Source organism: Erpetoichthys calabaricus, chromosome 5 (assembly GCF_900747795.2).
Source record: "Erpetoichthys calabaricus chromosome 5, fErpCal1.3, whole genome shotgun sequence".
NCBI classification, from domain to species: Eukaryota; Metazoa; Chordata; class Cladistia; order Polypteriformes; family Polypteridae; genus Erpetoichthys; species Erpetoichthys calabaricus.
In genome coordinates this window covers 166,283,279-166,302,011 of record NC_041398.2, presented here as the reverse complement: position 1 = coordinate 166,302,011, position 18,733 = coordinate 166,283,279, and the positions used below count along the sequence as shown (strand labels likewise).

The following is an 18,733-nucleotide window of genomic DNA, read 5'->3' as shown; positions in this document are numbered from 1 at the left end:
ATATGAAATGCGTGTGTTTCAAATAACAATCTTATTATTTCTACTCTAAAACTCCACTTCACTCCCAGGTAATCAATCAAGGCAAGAGCTGGGAAAAGCCTGTTTACGTTCTAAGTCGTTGGGGGGATGGAATAGCTGGCTGCTGGCAGCTTGTCTTTATCAGTACATTTAGATGACAAAAGACGCTGGCGGAGAGGTGAGAAAGGTTTTAAGAAGCGATTTAAGGTGGGCCGGATATACGAGTTTTTTCGTAGGCTCTGGTAATTCTAGTGTTAAAAGCCTGCATATCGTAATCTGTTCAGTTAGCCACTAAAAGGTGTCACTTTGCTTGACTTCTCATTGAAAACACTTGTAAAATTCAGCGATAGTGTTTTCCTTCAAGGTTAAGTTATTTCATGACAGAGAATGGGAGCAGAATTCTACTTTTAGAAGTACACACGATTATTCACCATAGGCCAATTTAGAATGGTAAATTTAACTTGAACATTGATGAGATGTAAAAGTTAAACAAAGCCCTGCATGGACATGGGAATAATCTGTAAACTACACACAATAGTGTGGGATAGATGGGATTTAAACCCAGGACTCTGGAGCTGTGAGAAAGCAGTGTTAAAGTCTGTGCCAAGGTCTTATTTCCATGACCAAGTAGCATTAACAGAATAAGATTTTAACAAAGACAATTGCTTTCTTTAAAGTTAAAAACAGTGCTTGTTCAGGTACAGTACACACTTTATTATGGAGTACATTAGCTGTGCTGTGATATACTAATTCCACTGACACATAACAATGATGGAATTTGGTTCTTATCACTATAGTCTTACCTTGATGCCAAATGTAAATATAGTCATGATGATTTTAAAGATGAGTGCCAAAGAGAGCTGCCACATGGCAGAGTAGACTCCAGGCCCTGCTGGTCTATCAGGGACATCATCAACTACTTTGCTGCCATTCATCTCATTATGGTACTGACAGAGAGCTGAGGACTCCAATGGCCCACAGTCAGTAAAGAGTTCCTTTATAAGTTCACTAGTATTTTGTCTTGTGTAGGGATTTGGAAAAGCCACTACAGCGGTTATAGCTGCCACAGCAATCACTTCCAGGACTGGGTATTTGCCAAAGCGCGTGGATTTTCTCCGACGACACCAAGCGATGTTAGTACGGATGAAAAAGGCTCCCCAGAGTCCTCCAAAGACACCCAGTAAGATGAAAGGGATAAGCTCAAAAAGGTACCAAGGGGTGTGATACTCCACATAGAATAACACTAATCTGCTGTTGCCAAAAGGGTTTATTGACCTCAAGACAAAGGCTGCAACCAAAGCAGCAAAGAATGATCTCCACAGAGTTTTCAAAGGAAAGTAGTAGCTCACCTGTGCAAATAAAATAAAAAAGAGAAACATTCAATGTATCAGAATAATGAAAGCAAGTAAACTGAAATCAATGTACAAAATATAGTTTTTGAATGTTCTGATGACCGTCTAAATTATCTATAAATTAACAGAAGCTCTAAAATTGTAGTTAACAGACAAACTCTCCAATGTTCGTTTCCCTATTTTTACACACTGTGAATTAAAGGTGGTTGAACAAATTCCATGGTCCAATTCACATACTGTACTTGTTCGCAAAGAGAAAATAATTAATAGTTAAATTCCAAACAAAATCACTTTATATTTAAACTAAAACAATAAACTTTTTTTTTTTTTTTTTTTTTAGTTTTCTTAAAAGAAATAAGGAAGACATTGGGTTAAATTGCACTTTTGCCTAAGGACCACAGAAGATCACATACTAATATTTTTAGGAAACAAAGAAGAACATGCAAGCTGCAAAAAAAAACAACTGAAGAAACATGAAGCCGTCAAGAAAAGTCAAAATCATATATATGATACAGAATCTTGGCAGATACTGTATTACATATCTATGAGCTGCTTCTCGCAACTGACAGGACGTGACGGATGTTTGCTGACTGCCCGAGCAACCAAAAGCGTTACCTGGTAGATAACCACCTAAATAATCACACACACATACATACATACACACATACATACATATACATATATATATATATATATATATATATATATATATATATATATATATATATATATATACACATACACATACACTGTGGAAGATGAGCCCGACTACAGACAGATACCAGGAGACACAAGTTCAAAAGAACATACTTTTAATTACTTTTCCTTAGCACACACAATACAGTGCACAAATCACCCCAATCAGGCTCAGCCCCGTCTTTCTTTCTCTTTCCTTTGCCGCCTCCACTCCTTTCCCGCAAGCTCTGTCCTCTGCCTCCTGACCCTAAATGGAGTGAGGCGGCCTCTTTTATACTGCACCCGGAAGTGCTCAAGGTGCTCCCTCATCATCTTCCAGCAGCACTTCCGGATGTGGCAGAAGTGCTGCATGGGAACCCAGATCCTATTCTGGCAGCACTTCCGGGTGTGGCGGAAGTGCTGCAGACCAAGACTCTGGAGCTGTCCAGGCGCCCCCTCCCTTTTGGTGGCCACATGCCCCAGCACGGTTGAGCTTCTAAGCTCCAAGCCCGTGACCCTGATGCAAACCTGGGGGGCTGCCCTCAGGTGTCCTGGGAGAGATACTGCTGTTGACATGTTCTCTCCTCCGGTCCTCTCCTCAGAAGGGTGTCCCGACCGGGTTAAGACTCCTGGCTGTCTTCCACAACAGATATTTTATATATACATAACATATACATATATACATAGCATATATATATATATATATATATATATATATATAAATAAAATCATTTGCCAGACCGTATACTCATTCAGATGCTTTGGTAGTTTTCAGTTAATTTAACAAAATGACTTATTAATGCCAATTGGAGTGTAATAAATAATACAATTTAAAATAACCAAAAAGTGTACCTTTCACTGGTTTAAAAAAAAAAAAAGAAGTGAATCGTAACTTTTGCCATGTACTGCTTAAAGAAAAAAAGTTCTGCATAAAATCAGTTATTATACTTTTTGTTTTCAAATAATTTGTAAAAATATTAAAAATAACATAATTGTGACATTCTTGCATTCGAAACTCTTGGATGCCTGTGACAGTTACAGAATGAACTTGTGCGGACATTCATTCTCCGAGATAATGATTTGACTGTGCTGCAATTGTGGCCTTAAAGTGGCAGTCATTTGGTTTATTTGGATATTTGCTACTACTGACTGTCAGTGTTATGAGAGACGGCGTAACTGAAGTAATGGAAAAATGACACACAGAATACTGAAAATTACCTAATATTACATTTTGTCTTTGTGATTTCTAATAAAAACCTGATCCCAAAAAATGCTGGATATATTCATGTTGCAATCAAAGTGTAATTCTGTTATATTTTTTTGTTGGTATAATATTACTGTCATTATTCAGCGGGAGACATACAAATTAAGTAATTAACTGTACAATGTATATAGCACAATAAACATAAAACATCAAAAATAAATAAATTACCTCCTCCAAACTGAAAAGCACTCCACCAATTGGGGCACCAAAAGCCACAGACACTCCAGCTGCAGATGCTGCTGACAAGACCTGAAACATTCATGTGATTAGTAACTGCACTTTCATTTCAATAAATATACTTAAAAAAACAACTCCACAAACTGACTTGGTTTAGTGCAGGGAAGTACTTTGCAGTCAAAATATTAAGAATTGCAGTCTTACTGCAAAAGCCAAGACTGACTATAACTCTCCATTTATATACACCACACCTGTTTAAAGCAGTGCTCTACTACATTTGTATCTTATGGTTTTTTTTTGGTTTTTTTTTACAATTATGTATATTTAAAGTATATTAAACATCAGTTAAAAAAAGAAAAATACCTACTTCTCGCTTTTTTGCCTCATTTTTGCTGTACTTTGGAAAAAGGTAAGAGAAGATGTTGCCACAACAACAGGCAACATGCACAAGGGGTCCTTCCTTGCCTAAACTGAGACCAGATGCAACAGCCAGCACTAAAGTAATAGTTTTGATCATCAGTGTCCATTTTCCAAGGTACCCACGAATGATAAATCCACTTAGGATTGTTTTAATCTGTTAAAATGAAAAAAAGTATTCAAGAAATTGCTTTATGTATTGCTTTAAGCAGAACACATTTATAAGCAAATGTTAGTTGTAATAAAAACCTTTAGTTAGCAGAATAAGTATTAGTGGATGAAATCTTTCTTCAATTGTCTGAACATCCCTACTCTAATACAAGAACCACCAGAGCCTATGCCAAAGGCAGAAATGTTTGTATGGAACACAAGTCAACTGTTCCGCACACTCTTTCACACTAGGGAAGTGTAGAGTGACCAATCCAACATAACTTTCAAGACTCTGTGATGTAGGAGGAAACCCAAGGTGTCCTGTACAAAATAATGAAAACTGGAGAACTCTATATAATATCACGACTAGGGCTCTGGAAATATGAGACAGCTATGCAAAATAGTACATCAACAAGTTTGACATAAATGAATATGAGGATTCATGTACAGTAATACAAATGGCAAGAGATGGTAATTATATAACACTGCTATTCTACACTATGGTTGGACATCTAACAGACTTTATAGTGCAGCACCTGCAGCCTGAATATGAGGATTCATGTACAGTAATACAAATGGCAAGAGATGGTAATTATATAACATTGCTATTCTACACTATGGTTGGACATCTAACAGACTTTATAATGCAACACCTGCAGCCTTTTTTTTACTAGTAATATCAGTTATATTTATCTCTCAAAATCACTGCTAAGTCTAAGCAACTCTGATTCCAATATGATTCCACTTAATATAATCTAATCAGTGGAAAAAAAGTAAAGTAAAAGAGTGAAAGACAGAAGCCGGCCTGCTGTGGTAACTGAGATACTTCTGGAAAGCTCTGAATGTAGTGACTAGGATGGTGTCACTGAAAGAAATCAGAAAGCCAACAAAATAATAATAATAATAATAATAATAATAATTTCTTTTCGACAGGATCATGCAGGAAGTAAAAATTAAGTTCTCTATAGGTTTCCCTTATCCTAAAAAATGTTAATGTAGCTTCATGCCTAAAATTTATAAATAAACATGCCAGTAAAGATAACACTGAAATTGACAATTTTCAGTAACTTGAATCACTTCACACAAAGTGTGATAATCATTTTATTCAAATAGCATAAAAATTGTACAGCACATATACCTTTCAAAATTAACTTTATTCTCTGTAAGTATAGTGTACACCTTGTATTATGATTTGTGGTATGCAAGTGTCTGCCAGAGAGAAAAGTGGCACCTAGAAGAACTGGGTCAAGTCAAACCCTGGAAGAGGGCTGCTAGGGTCAAAGGCAACAGAATGTATTGATTTGGAATCCTGATAAAGACAGGCCAGAAAGTGAAAGTGAAGCAGAAGGTGAAGAGAGTCCTTTCGTGAGATATCTGAAGTAAGCAGGTAGACAGAAATAGTACAAATTAGACAAAGGTCAAACCATATTAACCTGGGATCAAGTATTTTTTAAAAGCTTCATCTTTTTCCATGGCATATAGGGTATCTGGTGGTTCACAAAGGTAATTTAATAACTTGAAAACAAGGTCATCACCCAGATTACAACTAATAGCCCCTTTTTGCAATACTGCTTATTTCAAAACATATTTAATGGGGTAGAACCTATTCTGTGGGTGCTGAGCAACAAGCTGCAACCCTTGTTTAGAATGCAGCATATGAATAGGAATTAATGACAATCTTCACTAGATAGAGTACATTTAGCACTTCCTGAGCCAGCTGAATCCAAATTCAGAATCACTAAAAGTCTATATCAGCAGAACTAAATAAAATGCAGAATTCAACCCTGAACAGTATGCCAGTCCATTACAGTGTACAAACATAAACACACACAGAGGATATGTATAAAAAGACCACACTTACAGTAATTGGACCAGGATACAAATCCAGTAACATGAAGCCATGACACAACTATAGTAACCACTGTATCACAGTACAGCAAGCAAACACAGACATATTTCCTTTAAAAAGTTGTGATGCTAATTAACAGTGTATTTGAAATGTAAAAATGGACAGTTAAACTGAGAGAGATTAGTCATATGTGCAACTCATGTAAAAAGCAAGACAGCACAGCAATTGAATATGTGTCTTTTCATAAGGCTGCACACATTTAAGCTTACTGTATTTTTTTACCCTACAGCATACAGCACAGTATGCAGAAATCAATCAATCATGATATCATTGTGGTTTATTCTTTAAATGATTATAGATAGATAGACAGATACTTTATTAATCCCAAGGGGAAATTCACATACACCAGCAGCAGCATACTGATAAAGAAACAATATTAAATTAAATGAAAGTGGTAGGAGTGATCAGTTAAATAGATAAAATAGATAAAACGGTAGAAACGTAAAGTCGTACACGGAGCTGCTGGAAAGGCTATGCAGACATATGTGTGTATTTTTTTTTTGTTTTATTTACAAATGAGATGCTATATGAAGTACAAAGCATGACTCTTTTAAAATATAAAAACATCTAGAGAGAAAATGAGATTACAGGTGAAGGATCTGAAATTGCCAGTATTTCAGGTATAGGGAGTAAAACGGGGGAAAAAAAAAGAGTGTAAACTAAATAATTTGTCAAGTGTTATAAATAATATTAGAATATTCTGATAAAGGGGGTAGCTAACACACCCTAATGTTGCTATTTGTCACAAAGGTTATATATCTCAGTGTTGTGTTACTGTAAGTCAATGTCCACTGTTTGAACCTTTTCTCTGAATCAAGTCACCTGGATGCAGCTGGAGACACAAAACCTGATCCTAAGACAAAAAATCTGCTCATCTTTTTGTTTGACGATAATGATACAAAACCTTCAAGACGTTAAATCAACATTATAAATCAAGCCAAGTACTATTTTTCCTATTTTCAAGAGTATTGTCCATCACCATCTGTTTTCACAAATGTATATATATATATATGTAGGTTTGTTTCTTGACTAGCTTTAGATCGCAAAGTAAGTCTATTTTGCACCTGTAAAGTATAATGGCAGTCATCTTTGGAAATGTTTAGGAAGGTCCTGCTTCTCCACTGTGTGATCACATTACAGTAACTGATTTGCCAGTCATGCTCTGTCATGATGTAAGCAATGGGCAGATACATTGAAACATCATTTCTTTCACAGTTGCATACAATGTTACTATATTCTATTATTTCAACAATCATGTGATCTAATTAACAGCAAATCAGATGCCTGAAAGTTTTGTTTTTTTGCAAATCACAGAACAAACTTCAAAATTAATTTTTAAGTCTTACCTCTGGTATTCCTGAGCCACATGCATATGGTGCAAACACTTTAACCAAGCATACGGCCAAAAATGCAAAAGCCAAAGCCCAATAAATATACATAATGTAGTTCATAATATACGATCCTGGACCCTGGAAGATGAAAATGGCATTGGAATAAAGAAAAAGGCAACCTGAATACAACATTACAGCTCAACAATAAGGTACCAGAAGCACTGATGTATGATAAGCATTAACAGCCTGACAATTTATTTTTATATACATTTGCATTTTTGCATTTACATATTTAACAACTGAAATAAATAATACTGTTGGAGGACATTTACAAAATATATATATAAAAAAAAATTATTCCTTGCCTCTGCTTGCCCCAGAATAAGTTCTGCCCAACTCTTCCACTGTGGACACTTGTCCCTCTCTTCAAAGGTTGTTTCATTGGAACCCCAGCAACACTGTTCATGATTAAACCATAATGCACTAAGGCAGATGCCTTCCTTAAGGTCATTCATCCAGTCAGCGGCAATGTCAATTAAGCCAGCAAGGGCACCTGGCAAAGGTAAATAGGACAACAAGAGAGGTAGAGGTTATATAAACTGAATTACAAGTTGTAACAGTGGTCCAAAAAAGAATCTAAGTACAACATGACACAATATGTCATGATAAAATGAAGCACATAATTGTATTAGTTTCTGCCATGCTGCCTTGCTCTAGCTTTGATATTTTTTTTCCCAGGTCTGCAGTTAAGAAAATCAAATTATGTGTTACGCTTCCATATTAGATTACTAAATTAGACAAAGATTCCATAAATTTCAATTTAAAGTATAAGCTGTGAAACAGAGTCCTGCAGGAGTCTCACTTTTGACCCATACCCTTAAACGATAAGTTTTCTCAAGAAGTTATTTCTGCACAATCATGATATATACTTATTTGCCACAAAAGAGTGTTCTAACATGAAGCATTTTATATAAATTTTAAAAATACTTTGTTTCAGCTTAAAATGGAACATAGCATCCATAAGTGGTAGAAAAAGCTTTAAAATATATCAAAATACATCCACTTTGAAGCAGCAAAGTTTTCGATTTATGACAATGTGCCTTCTGCAGATATAAGGTGTCCTTGTGATAATAGAAGAAAACTAGAAATTTTCAATTAATCACAGATTCTTGGTCCTATTTTCTCAAAGTAGCAATACATTTCTTGTTTGTTTGTGTGCTTGCAGTAGTCATGGTGTAAAGACAATGCAGCACCAAAGCTCCTTCCCCCCATTATATTCTGTGTAATTATTTTACATTAAGCCATGAAACAAGATGCACATAGAATGAGAATGTAGATAAAAGAACACATGGGAGTTGCATTGTACTTTCTACACATAACAATAAATCTAAGCTGAACTGATTACACTGCATTGTATTTTTAATAAAAGCCTTATTTTTTTTTTTTTTAAAGAGCCAAGCCACTTTTGACGTGTTGTGTTTTACTCACATATTTAAAAAAAAAAAAAAACCCTTGGAAAAAGGCGCAGTGTATGACAAAGCAAATTAAAGCACCACAATCTAATAATTGATTTGTTTAATAAACAATGAGACACTCTTGCTGAGAATATAGTAATAAAAGAACGGAGCACAAAGTTTTTGAGTGAGTGAAATAATTACCCTAATGCCAATCAATCTGCATATGCAAACGCCATACAAAACCTTGTGTGGCGAGTCAGGAATGTTGAAGCATATGTACTCAATTTCCTAAACTTCAACCTGATTAAACCTACGTAAAACTGACATTGCTAAACTGGCTTGTGTGTGTGTTTGGTCTGTGATGGCCTGGTACCCTTTCTGGGAATTGCTGATGCTTGCTGGGATAGGCTTCAGCTGGACCACAACCCTGTTCTGGATAAGCAAGTTAGGAAAATGGACGGATGAATGAATGGATGGATGGCTGTACAAATGGCTTGGAGCATGTCTCCACCAATATTTCATACTGGATTTCTCTCGTTCAAGCACAGGATATATGCCTATGATGTCTGTTCAGTTCTTGTCACATCATTGCCTCCTACACAAGCTCAGTATTCACTTTCATTGAAGTGCACATATGCTTTATCAATCCAGCTGGAGCAGGCAGTATATATACAGTGGGTACGGAAAGTATACAGACCCCCTTCAATTTTTCACTCTTTGTTATATTGCAGCCATTTGCTAAAATCATTTAAATTAATTTTTTTCCTCATTAATGTACACACAGCACCCCATATTGACAGACAAAAAAAAATAATTTTTGAAATTGTTGCAGATTTATTAAAAAAGAAAAACTGAAATATCACATGGTCCTAAGTATTCAGACCCTTTGCTCAGTATTTAGTAGAAGCACCCTTTTGAGCTATTACAGCCATAAGTCTTCTTGGGAAAGATGCAACAAGTTTTTCACACCTGGATTTGGGGATCCTCTGCCATTCCTCCTTGCAGACCCTCTCCAGTTCTGTCAGGTTGGATGGTAAAAGTTGGTGGACAGCCATTTTTAGGTCTCTCCAGAGATGCTCAATTGGGTTTAAGTCAGGGCTCTGGCTGGGCCATTCAAGAACAGTCACAGAGTTGTTGTGAAGCCACTCCTTTGTTATTTTAGCTGTGTGCTTAGGGTCATTGTCTTGTTGGAAGGTAAACCTTCGGCCCAGTCTGAGATCCTTAGCACTCTGGAGAAGGTTTTTGTCCAGGATATCCCTGTACTTGGCCGCATTCATCTTTCCCTCGATTGCAACCAGTCATCCTGTCCCTGCAGCTGAAAAACACCCCCACAACATGATGCTGCCACCGCCATGCTTCACTGTGGGGACTGTATTGGACAAGTGATGAGCAGTGCCTGGTTGTCTCCACACATACCGCTTAGAATTAAGGCCAAAAAATTCTATCTTGGTCTCATCAGACCAGAGAATCTTATTTCTCACCATCTCAGAGTCCTTCAGGTGTCTTTTAGCAAACTCCACGCGGGCTGTCATGTGTCTTGCACTGAGGAGAGGCTTCCGACAGGCCACTCTGCCATAAAGCCCTGACTGGTGGAGGGCTGCAGTGATGGTTGACTTTCTACAACTTTCTCCCATCTCCTGACTGCATCTCTGGAGCTCAGCCAAAGTGATCTTTGGGTTCTTCTTTACCTCTCTCACCAAGGCTCTTCTCCCCCGGTAGCTCAGTTTGGCCGGACGGCCAGCTCTAGGAAGGGTTCTGGTCATCCCAAATGTCTTCCATTTAAGGATTATGGAGGCCACTGTGCTCTTGGGAACCTTAAGTGCTGCAGAAATTTTTTTGTAACCTTAGCCAGATCTGTGCCTTGCCACAATTCTGTCTCTGAGCTCTTCAGGCAGTTCCTTTGACCTCATGATTCTCATTTGCTCTGACATGCATTGTGAGCTGTAAGGTCTTATATAGACAGGTGTGTGGCTTTCCTAATCAAGTCCAATCAGTATAATCAAACACAGCTGGACTCAAATGAAGGTGATCTCAAGGATGATCAGAAGAAATGGAAAGCACCTGAGTTAAATATATGAGTGTCACAGCAAAGGGTCTGAATACTTAGGACCATGTGATATTTCAGTTTTTCTTTTTTAATAAATCTGCAACAATTTCAAAAATTCTTTTTTTTGTCTGTCAATATGGGGTGCTGTGTGTACATTAATGAGGGAAAAAATTAATTTAAATGATTTTAGCAAATGGCTGCAATATGACAGAGTGAAAAATTGAAGGGGGTCTGAATACTTTCTGTACCCACTGTATATACATATACACACACACATATATATATATATATATATATATATATATATACACATACATATACACACACACATACATATTATATATATACATATACACACACACATTATATATATACATATACACATATATATATACACACACAGTGGGGCAAAAAAGTATTAAGTCAGCCACCAATTGTGCAAGTTCTCCAACTTAAAAAGATGAGAGTGGCCTGTAATTTTCATCATAGGTATACCTCAACTATGAGAGACAAAATGAGAAAAAAAAATCCAGAAAATCACATTGTCTGATTTTAAAGAATTTATTTGCAAATTATGGTGGAAAATAAGTATTTGGTCACCTACAAACAAGCAAGATTTCTGGCTCTCACAGACCTGTAACTTCTTCTGTAAGAGGCTCCTCTGTCCTCCACTCGTTACCTGTATTAATGGCACCTGTTTGAACTTGTTATCAATATAAAAGACACCTCTCCGCAACCTCAAACAGTCACACTCCAAACTCCACTATGGCCAAGACCAAAGAGCTGTCAAAGGACACCAGAAACAAAATTGTAGACCTGCACCAGGCTGGGAAGACTGAATCTGCAATAGGTAAGCAGCTTGGTGTGAAGAAATCAACTGTGGGAGCAATTATTAGAAAATGGAAGACATACAACACCACTGATAATCTCCCTCGATCTGGGGCTCCACGCAAGATCTCACCCCGTGGGGTCAAAATGATCACAAGAACGGTGAGCAAAAATCCCAGAACCACACGGGGGGACCTAGTGAATGACCTGCAGAGAGCTGGGACCAAAGTAACAAAGGCTACCATCAGTAACACACTACGCCACCAGGGACTCAAATCCTGCAGTGCCAGACGTGTCCCCCTGCTTAAGCCAGTACATGTGCAGGCCTGTCTGAAGTTTGCTAGAGAGCATTTGGATGATCCAGAAGAGGATTGGGAGAATGTCATATGGTAAGATGAAACCAAAATAGAACTTTTTGGTAAAAACTCTACTCGTCGTGTTTGGAGGAGAAAGAATGCTGAGTTGCATCCAAAGAACACCATACCTACTGTAAAGCATGGGGGTGGAAACATCATGCTTTGGGGCTGTTTTTCTGCAAAGGGACCAGGACGACTGATCCGTGTAAAGGAAAGAATGAATGGGGCCATGTATCGTCAGATTTTGAGTGAAAACCTCCTTCCATCAGCAAGGGCATTGAAGATGAAACGTGGCTGGGTCTTTCAGCATGACAATGATCCCAAACACACCGCCCGGGTAACGAAGGAGTGGCTTCGTTAGAAGCATTTCAAGGTCCTGGAGTGGCCTAGCCAGTCTCCAGACCTCAACCCCATAGAAAATCTTTGGAGGGAGTTGAAAGTCCGTGTTGCCCAGCGACAGCCCCAAAACATCACTGCTCTAGAGGAGATCTGCATGGAGGAATGGGCCAAAATACCAGCAACAGTGTGTGAAAACCTTGTGAAGACTTACAGAAAACGTTTGACCTCTGTCATTGCCAACAAAGGGTATATAACAAAGTATTGAGATGAACTTTTGTTATTGACCAAATACTTTTTTTCCACCATAATTTGCCAATAAATTCTTCAAAAATCAGACAATGTGATTTTCTGGATTTTTTTTTTCTCATTTTATCTCTCATAGTTGAGGTATACCTATGATGAAAATTACAGGCTTCTCTCATCTTTTTAAGTGGGAGAACTTGCACAATTGTTGGCTGACTAAATACTTTTTTGTTATTGTGTTTCATTTAATGTATTTATACACCTATTTTACATATCTGCTTTTGTGTGCTTGTGTTTAACCGTCAATTGAGGGGAAAATATTATTTGTTAGAGGTACTGCTTGGTATATGTAGGTTCGCCTCAGTAATTCATCCAGGCCATAGGTCTTGGTAGTGTAGCTGCCGGCTGGGTAAGGGGTCGGCCATTACATAAGTGGTGCCCTCTCTGAGGAATCTTTAAAAATACCATCACTGTCTGCCTTTAAAAAAAATTTTCCAATTAACATGTCTTTAGTGCGTGCCGAGCAGGACGACACCATTGCTTCATCGCAGTTTGAGGAAGGAGTAGCCGGGGCATTGCCCATCACGGTCAGAGCATGTTCAGCGGTACAGCAGGTGGTGGATTCATTGTAGTCGCTGTACCTCGAAGATCACCATGGACCTGAGGAGGAATGTCTGGAGGATGTCTCACCTCCGTGGCAAGATCTGGCACAACAACTCACCTGGCTGGATGAGAAAGTCTGCGAGGTTGCGGAAAGTGCACTCGGGTGCGAAAATGCCTTGTGGGCTCGGATCAGCAGCTCCCAGGAGGAAATAAAAGAATATATAAATGATCAAATTAAACTCCTGGGGTGAGAAATTGTGTTGTGCCTCCAGAGGCGACATCAACGCTGGCAAGAATCTCTTCAGGGAGAAGACTGAAGGAGTCTCCAGAATTTACGTCAGTCACCCTGCCATTCTACGGCATACAGGTCTCGGGTGGCGGGGGGGTTGAATACATCAACCGGTTCTCCGTCACTGGGGTGCGCCTCTCCTTTCCCAAGTTGGGGGCTCAATATAACATTGATGATGTCCTAAACTTTGTGGAAGAAGGGGAGGTATATCTGGCTGTTAACCTTTTAACTCCAGAAGAGCTTATGGGGGTAATAGCGGCCTCCCTCTCGGGACCGGTTCAAAGCTGGTGGCTGACGGCGAAGAAGAATGTTAAAGACTGGGGATCCTTTCGCTGATCTTTCCTCATGGCATTTCTTCCGGATGACTACGAATCTGAACAGGAGGACAAGCTGCGATCCATGGTGCAACTGCCCTCACAATTCATCCGGGATTTCGCCTATGAATATCGGGCTGTGTGTTTGAAGTGGTGGCCGGCTCTGTCTGAAGAAGAGGTGGTCTGCCGCATCCTGAATGCCTGTAACCTGCGGTTATCTGGGGGTCTCGGGGGGTTGTGGGGTCGGTGGAAGACCTGGTGAAGGTGGGCTCGCAAGTAGAACGGGACTGGGAAAACTCAAAATTGTACTGGAATAAGGTACAAGCCAGTACACAAGAAACCCAGCCCCTAAAACCCCAGCGAGCCAAACCTTGCCGGTCGGAAGCCGATCTCACCATCATGCAAGTGAGTACATCCCTCCTGATCGTTCCAGTGAAGCTGTGGGGGTGGCAAGTGGATGCGGTGGTGGATACAGGGAGCCATCACACCCTGATCCGTTATAACATTTAGAAGAATATTAGCCGACCGTCAGACAATTTAACATCTGCCCCGTCTGTCTGATTTGTATTGGCAGATGGGAATGAACACAGGGCCCTTGGCAAAGTCCCCTTGAGGTACAGTGTACTCTCCACCACCTGGGAGATGGAAACCTACGTCCTGGACGACCGGCACCTGTCTGTCCCATTACTGCTTGGGCTGGATTCTCTGACAACCATATGGATGATCATCCATCTCAGTCCCAGGGGGAAGGGGTATGTGAATTCATTCATAAATCAAAAGAAGATCTAGGCTCAGAATTCACTGGTTTCTACGCGGAAGTGAGGAGTGACGCAAGAACCTCAGTGGCAGCCCCTGTGGAGGAACAGCCCAAAGAGGTGAGGCTGGTGCTGAAGAAATGGGCCGAGTTGTGGACTGAAAAATTAGGAGTCGCCCATGGAGTTACCCACGAGATCCACACCTCAGACAAAATTCCAGTAAGGCACCGAGCCTACTGCGTTTCTCCACTAAAGAAGGGCATAATTAAAGAACATCTGAATCGAATGTTTGCCGAGGGAATAATCGAGCCATCTTCCTCCTCCTGGGCATCCCCGGTAGTCCTCGTGAAGAAAACTGATGACACCTATCGTTTCTGTGTGGACTAGAAGGGGGTTAAAGGGAAGACGAGCCTGGACACATATCCCATGCCCCTGGTTCATGAGATTCTGGAGTCACTGCACAGAGCTCGGTTTTCAGCACACTGGACCTCCTCAGTGGCTACTGGCAGGTGCCAGTGGAGCTGTTTGCATTAACGGATGCCAAGACCAACAAAATATGCTCCACACTGAAGAACGAAATATTCACCTGCTGGGGGGTGCCGAAGAACATCGTTTCAGACCGGCGTCCACAGTTCACAAGCTCTGTATTAGATGAACTTTATACAGCCTGGGGAGTGAAGAAAAGCCTGACAACCGCTTACAATCCCCAGGCCAACATGACAGAGCGAGTGAACCGGACACTAAAGAGCATGATCACCTCCTATGTGGATGAACGCCATCAGGATTGGGATAAATGGCTCCCGAGCTCCGGTTTGCCCTGAACACCACTGTACATGAAACCATAGGTGAGACGCCTGCTTTGGTTGTGCTGGACAGACAGCTGAAGGGCCTGCTTGACCGACTACTTCTCAGAGCCCCTAGTCCAGAAACCAACATCTACAATAATCTATTTAAGTTCGAGGAATTGCGGCTGAGAATCCAACAGAGGTTGGTGAGTTCGACATCCAGACATGGCAAGTTGTATAATGCCCGGCTTAAGGAAGCACACTTTTAGCCAGGTGATTTGGTCTGGATTAGAGCTCACCATCTCTCGGATGCCTGCAAAACGTTCTCCGCCAAGCTACTGCCTAAATGGTTAAGTCCAGCCCAAATCGTTTCACAAACAGGTCCCATTAATTTCCAGCTTCAAAGGGGTATCAGCACTAACACCAAGCTAGACACTTATCATGTGGCAATCTCAAGCCGTACTTCGGCCCTCCCTTGTCCAAGGTTGGTTTGGGTGGGCATGTAGCGGGGCTACATAGTAATAGTGTATTCAATGTATGTGCTGAGTGCGTTTTGTTGCCATCATCCCGTTTATTGTTCGTTATGTGTACGTCAGTGAATGTTGGTCCCGTAAGTGTAGAGGGGACGGATGAGGGAGAGAGACCGCAGCCCCAGGATGGAAAGCACCTGTTCACATTCAGTTACATCTGGCTCATTACTGTTTAAATGATCAGGAGGGAAAGAGGAAGGAGGAGGAAGGAGAAAGACGGAGATTTCATTTAACAACAACAGACCATCATTTCCTGCTATTTTTCACGTCACGCCTTATACCCTGTTTGTTTCTCATTTCGCCGGATTCACGACTGCTCAATCATCACCAGAAACCCCGGGGTTGGACTTCACTATCCACCATACGCCATGTACATACATACATACATACATACATACATACATACATACATACACAGTCATATGTATGCCTGCATAATAATTTACTTTCAACAAAAATGATAACAGTGGTATGTCTTTCATTTCCTAGGAACATCTTAGTATTGGGGTGTTTTCTAAACAAAGATTTTTACTGAAAGTGTATTTAGTTGTATGAAATTAAATCAAATGTGAAAAACTGGCTGTGCAAAAATTTGGGTCCCCTTGTAATTTTACTGATTTGAATGCATGTAACTGCTCTATACTGATTACTTGCAACACCAAATTGAAAGGATTAGCTCATTAAGCCTTGAACTTCATAGATAATCATGAGAAAAGGTATTTAAGGTGGTCAACTGCAAGTTGTGCTTCCCTTTGACTCTCCTCTGAAGTGTGACAGCATGGGATCCTCAAAGCAACTCTCAAAAGATCAGAAAACAATGATTGTTCAGTATCATGGTTTAGGGGAAGGCTACAAAAAGCTATCTCAGAGGTTTAAACTGTCCGTTTCATACAGGAAAAATACAGGTGCGGCATATGCACAAGATCGTGAGAATGGTTACAGACAACCCAAGAACATCTTGCTGTAGATGGCGCATCTGTACATCGTTCTACAATTCAGCACAATTTGCACAAAAAACATCTGTACGGTAGGGTAATGAGAAAGAAGCCCTTTCTACACTCAAGCCACAAACAGAGTCACTTGTTGTATGCAAATACTCATTTAGACAGTAAATTTGAGTAATTTGGTCATAACAAAAAGCGCTTTGCATGGTGGAAGAAGAACACCGTATTCCAAGAAAAACACCTGCTACCTACTGTCAAATTTGGTGGAGGTTCCACCATGCTGTGGGGCTGTGTGGTTAGTTCAGGGACTGGGGGCCCTTGTTAAAGTCGAGGGTTGGATGAATACAACCCAATATCAACAAATTCTTCAGGATAATGTTCAAGCATCAGTCACAAAGTTGAAGTTATGCAGGGGTTGGATATTCCAACAAGACAATGACCAAAAACACAGTTCGAAATCTACAAAGGCATTCATGCACAGGGAGAAGTACAATGTTCTGGAATGGCCATCACAGTCCCCTAAATTGTATATCATCGAAAATCTATGGGATGATTTGAAGCAGGCGCAGCAGCCGTCAAATTTAACGGAACTGGAGAGATTTTGTTAAGAATGGTCAACAATACCTCCATCCAGAATCCAGTCACTCAAAGGCTATAGGAGGCGTCTAGACGCTTTTATATTTGCAAAATGAGGCTCAACTAAGTACTGATGTCATATCTCTGTTGGGGTGCCCAAATTTATGCACCTAATTTTATTATGATGCATATTGCATATTTTCTGTTAATCCAATAAACTTAATGTCACTGCTGAAATACTACTGTTTCCATAAGGCATGTCACATGTTAAAAGGAAGTTTTATCATTAATAAAAACAAACTAACTTACACTAAATAAAAATGAACACAAGAGACACCAATCCACTAAAATAACTTTATGATCGTGTTATCCAAAATAAACTGTATGCATATAAGAATGAAGAAAAATGAACTACTGCAGGTAAACAATATTAACTGTAGTTGCTAAATACTGTAATTCAAAACTTCAGTTGCCTCAGAGTTAATCCATACTAGGTCTCAGATTTCAAACGTGATACTATTTTTATCACTGTTACTCAATTTGTACATCTCTTACGCTTGGCTATTGGTAAAGAAATAGAAAGACATACAAACTAAAGACAAGCTGACATGTGCCTGTGACTTGTAAATACAGATTAAAATTTATTTTTATTATTAAGGGATGTTTGACAGAACATATATTTTCAGGAGCAAAGGCACACACAGGTTGGTGCAGTGAAATTTCTCAAAAAAAAACTCCAGGGAAGGCAGATAGCCATAGTTGCAGCATGAGAGGTCCAGCAGAGTTGCTAGGTAGCTAAAATGCTGTGTGAACACTGGGTGTTCCAAAAGATCTAGAGTCACGTACAGCAGAAGCACAAGCAAAAATGAGTGGTATTCTAGGGTTAAGTGAACAATGCTCCCCCACAGACACAAAAGGGCATCTGTCCTACCAAATTAATCTCTGCTCAGACAGACAGACAGACAGACAGACACAGGGGTTTGGTGGGGGGTACTGAATAAGAAAGGGGTGCCAGTTAATGCAAACATGATGTCACAATTTATCCTGGCCAAAAACACATAACATCTTATTCAAAAGAAAACTGTGGGAATCTTTCAGAGGCTTATTAGTCTTTCTTCAACTTCTAGGCAGCAGCAGAGAATTGTGCTTTAAGTATGACAGAAGTTCCTGGGGTGCAGAAAAACCTGGGTAAGCCAGACACCATTCTAGTCTGGTGTTCCAAAATCAAAATTAATGTTGCAACTAATTCCACAGGTTATTTCACAGCTTGGTTGAAAGTAGCACAACAATGGAATTTAAAGTTACTTCATTACCAGGAGCTAATGAAGCATGTTTGAAAAAGGGCTTAAATGGAAGAGAGAGAGAAGAGAGAAA

General features: G+C 39.7%; 1 protein-coding gene across 7 annotated transcripts in view; it reads right to left on the bottom strand.

Moving 5' to 3' along the window:
• Positions 1-18,733, bottom strand: part of LOC114652027 (H(+)/Cl(-) exchange transporter 3) — a 183,311-nt gene that overhangs the window by 15,731 nt on the left and 148,847 nt on the right. For all 7 annotated transcript variants that reach the window (XM_028802180.2, XM_028802184.2, XM_028802183.2 and 4 more), the window contains 5 exons: positions 7,659-7,846; positions 7,309-7,431; positions 3,854-4,060; positions 3,478-3,558; positions 822-1,367 (listed from right to left, as the gene is read on the bottom strand). In XM_028802180.2, the coding sequence (XP_028658013.1) occupies positions 822-1,367; positions 3,478-3,558; positions 3,854-4,060; positions 7,309-7,431; positions 7,659-7,846 (1,145 nt within the window). The remainder of the gene's footprint in view (positions 1-821; positions 1,368-3,477; positions 3,559-3,853; positions 4,061-7,308; positions 7,432-7,658; positions 7,847-18,733) is intronic.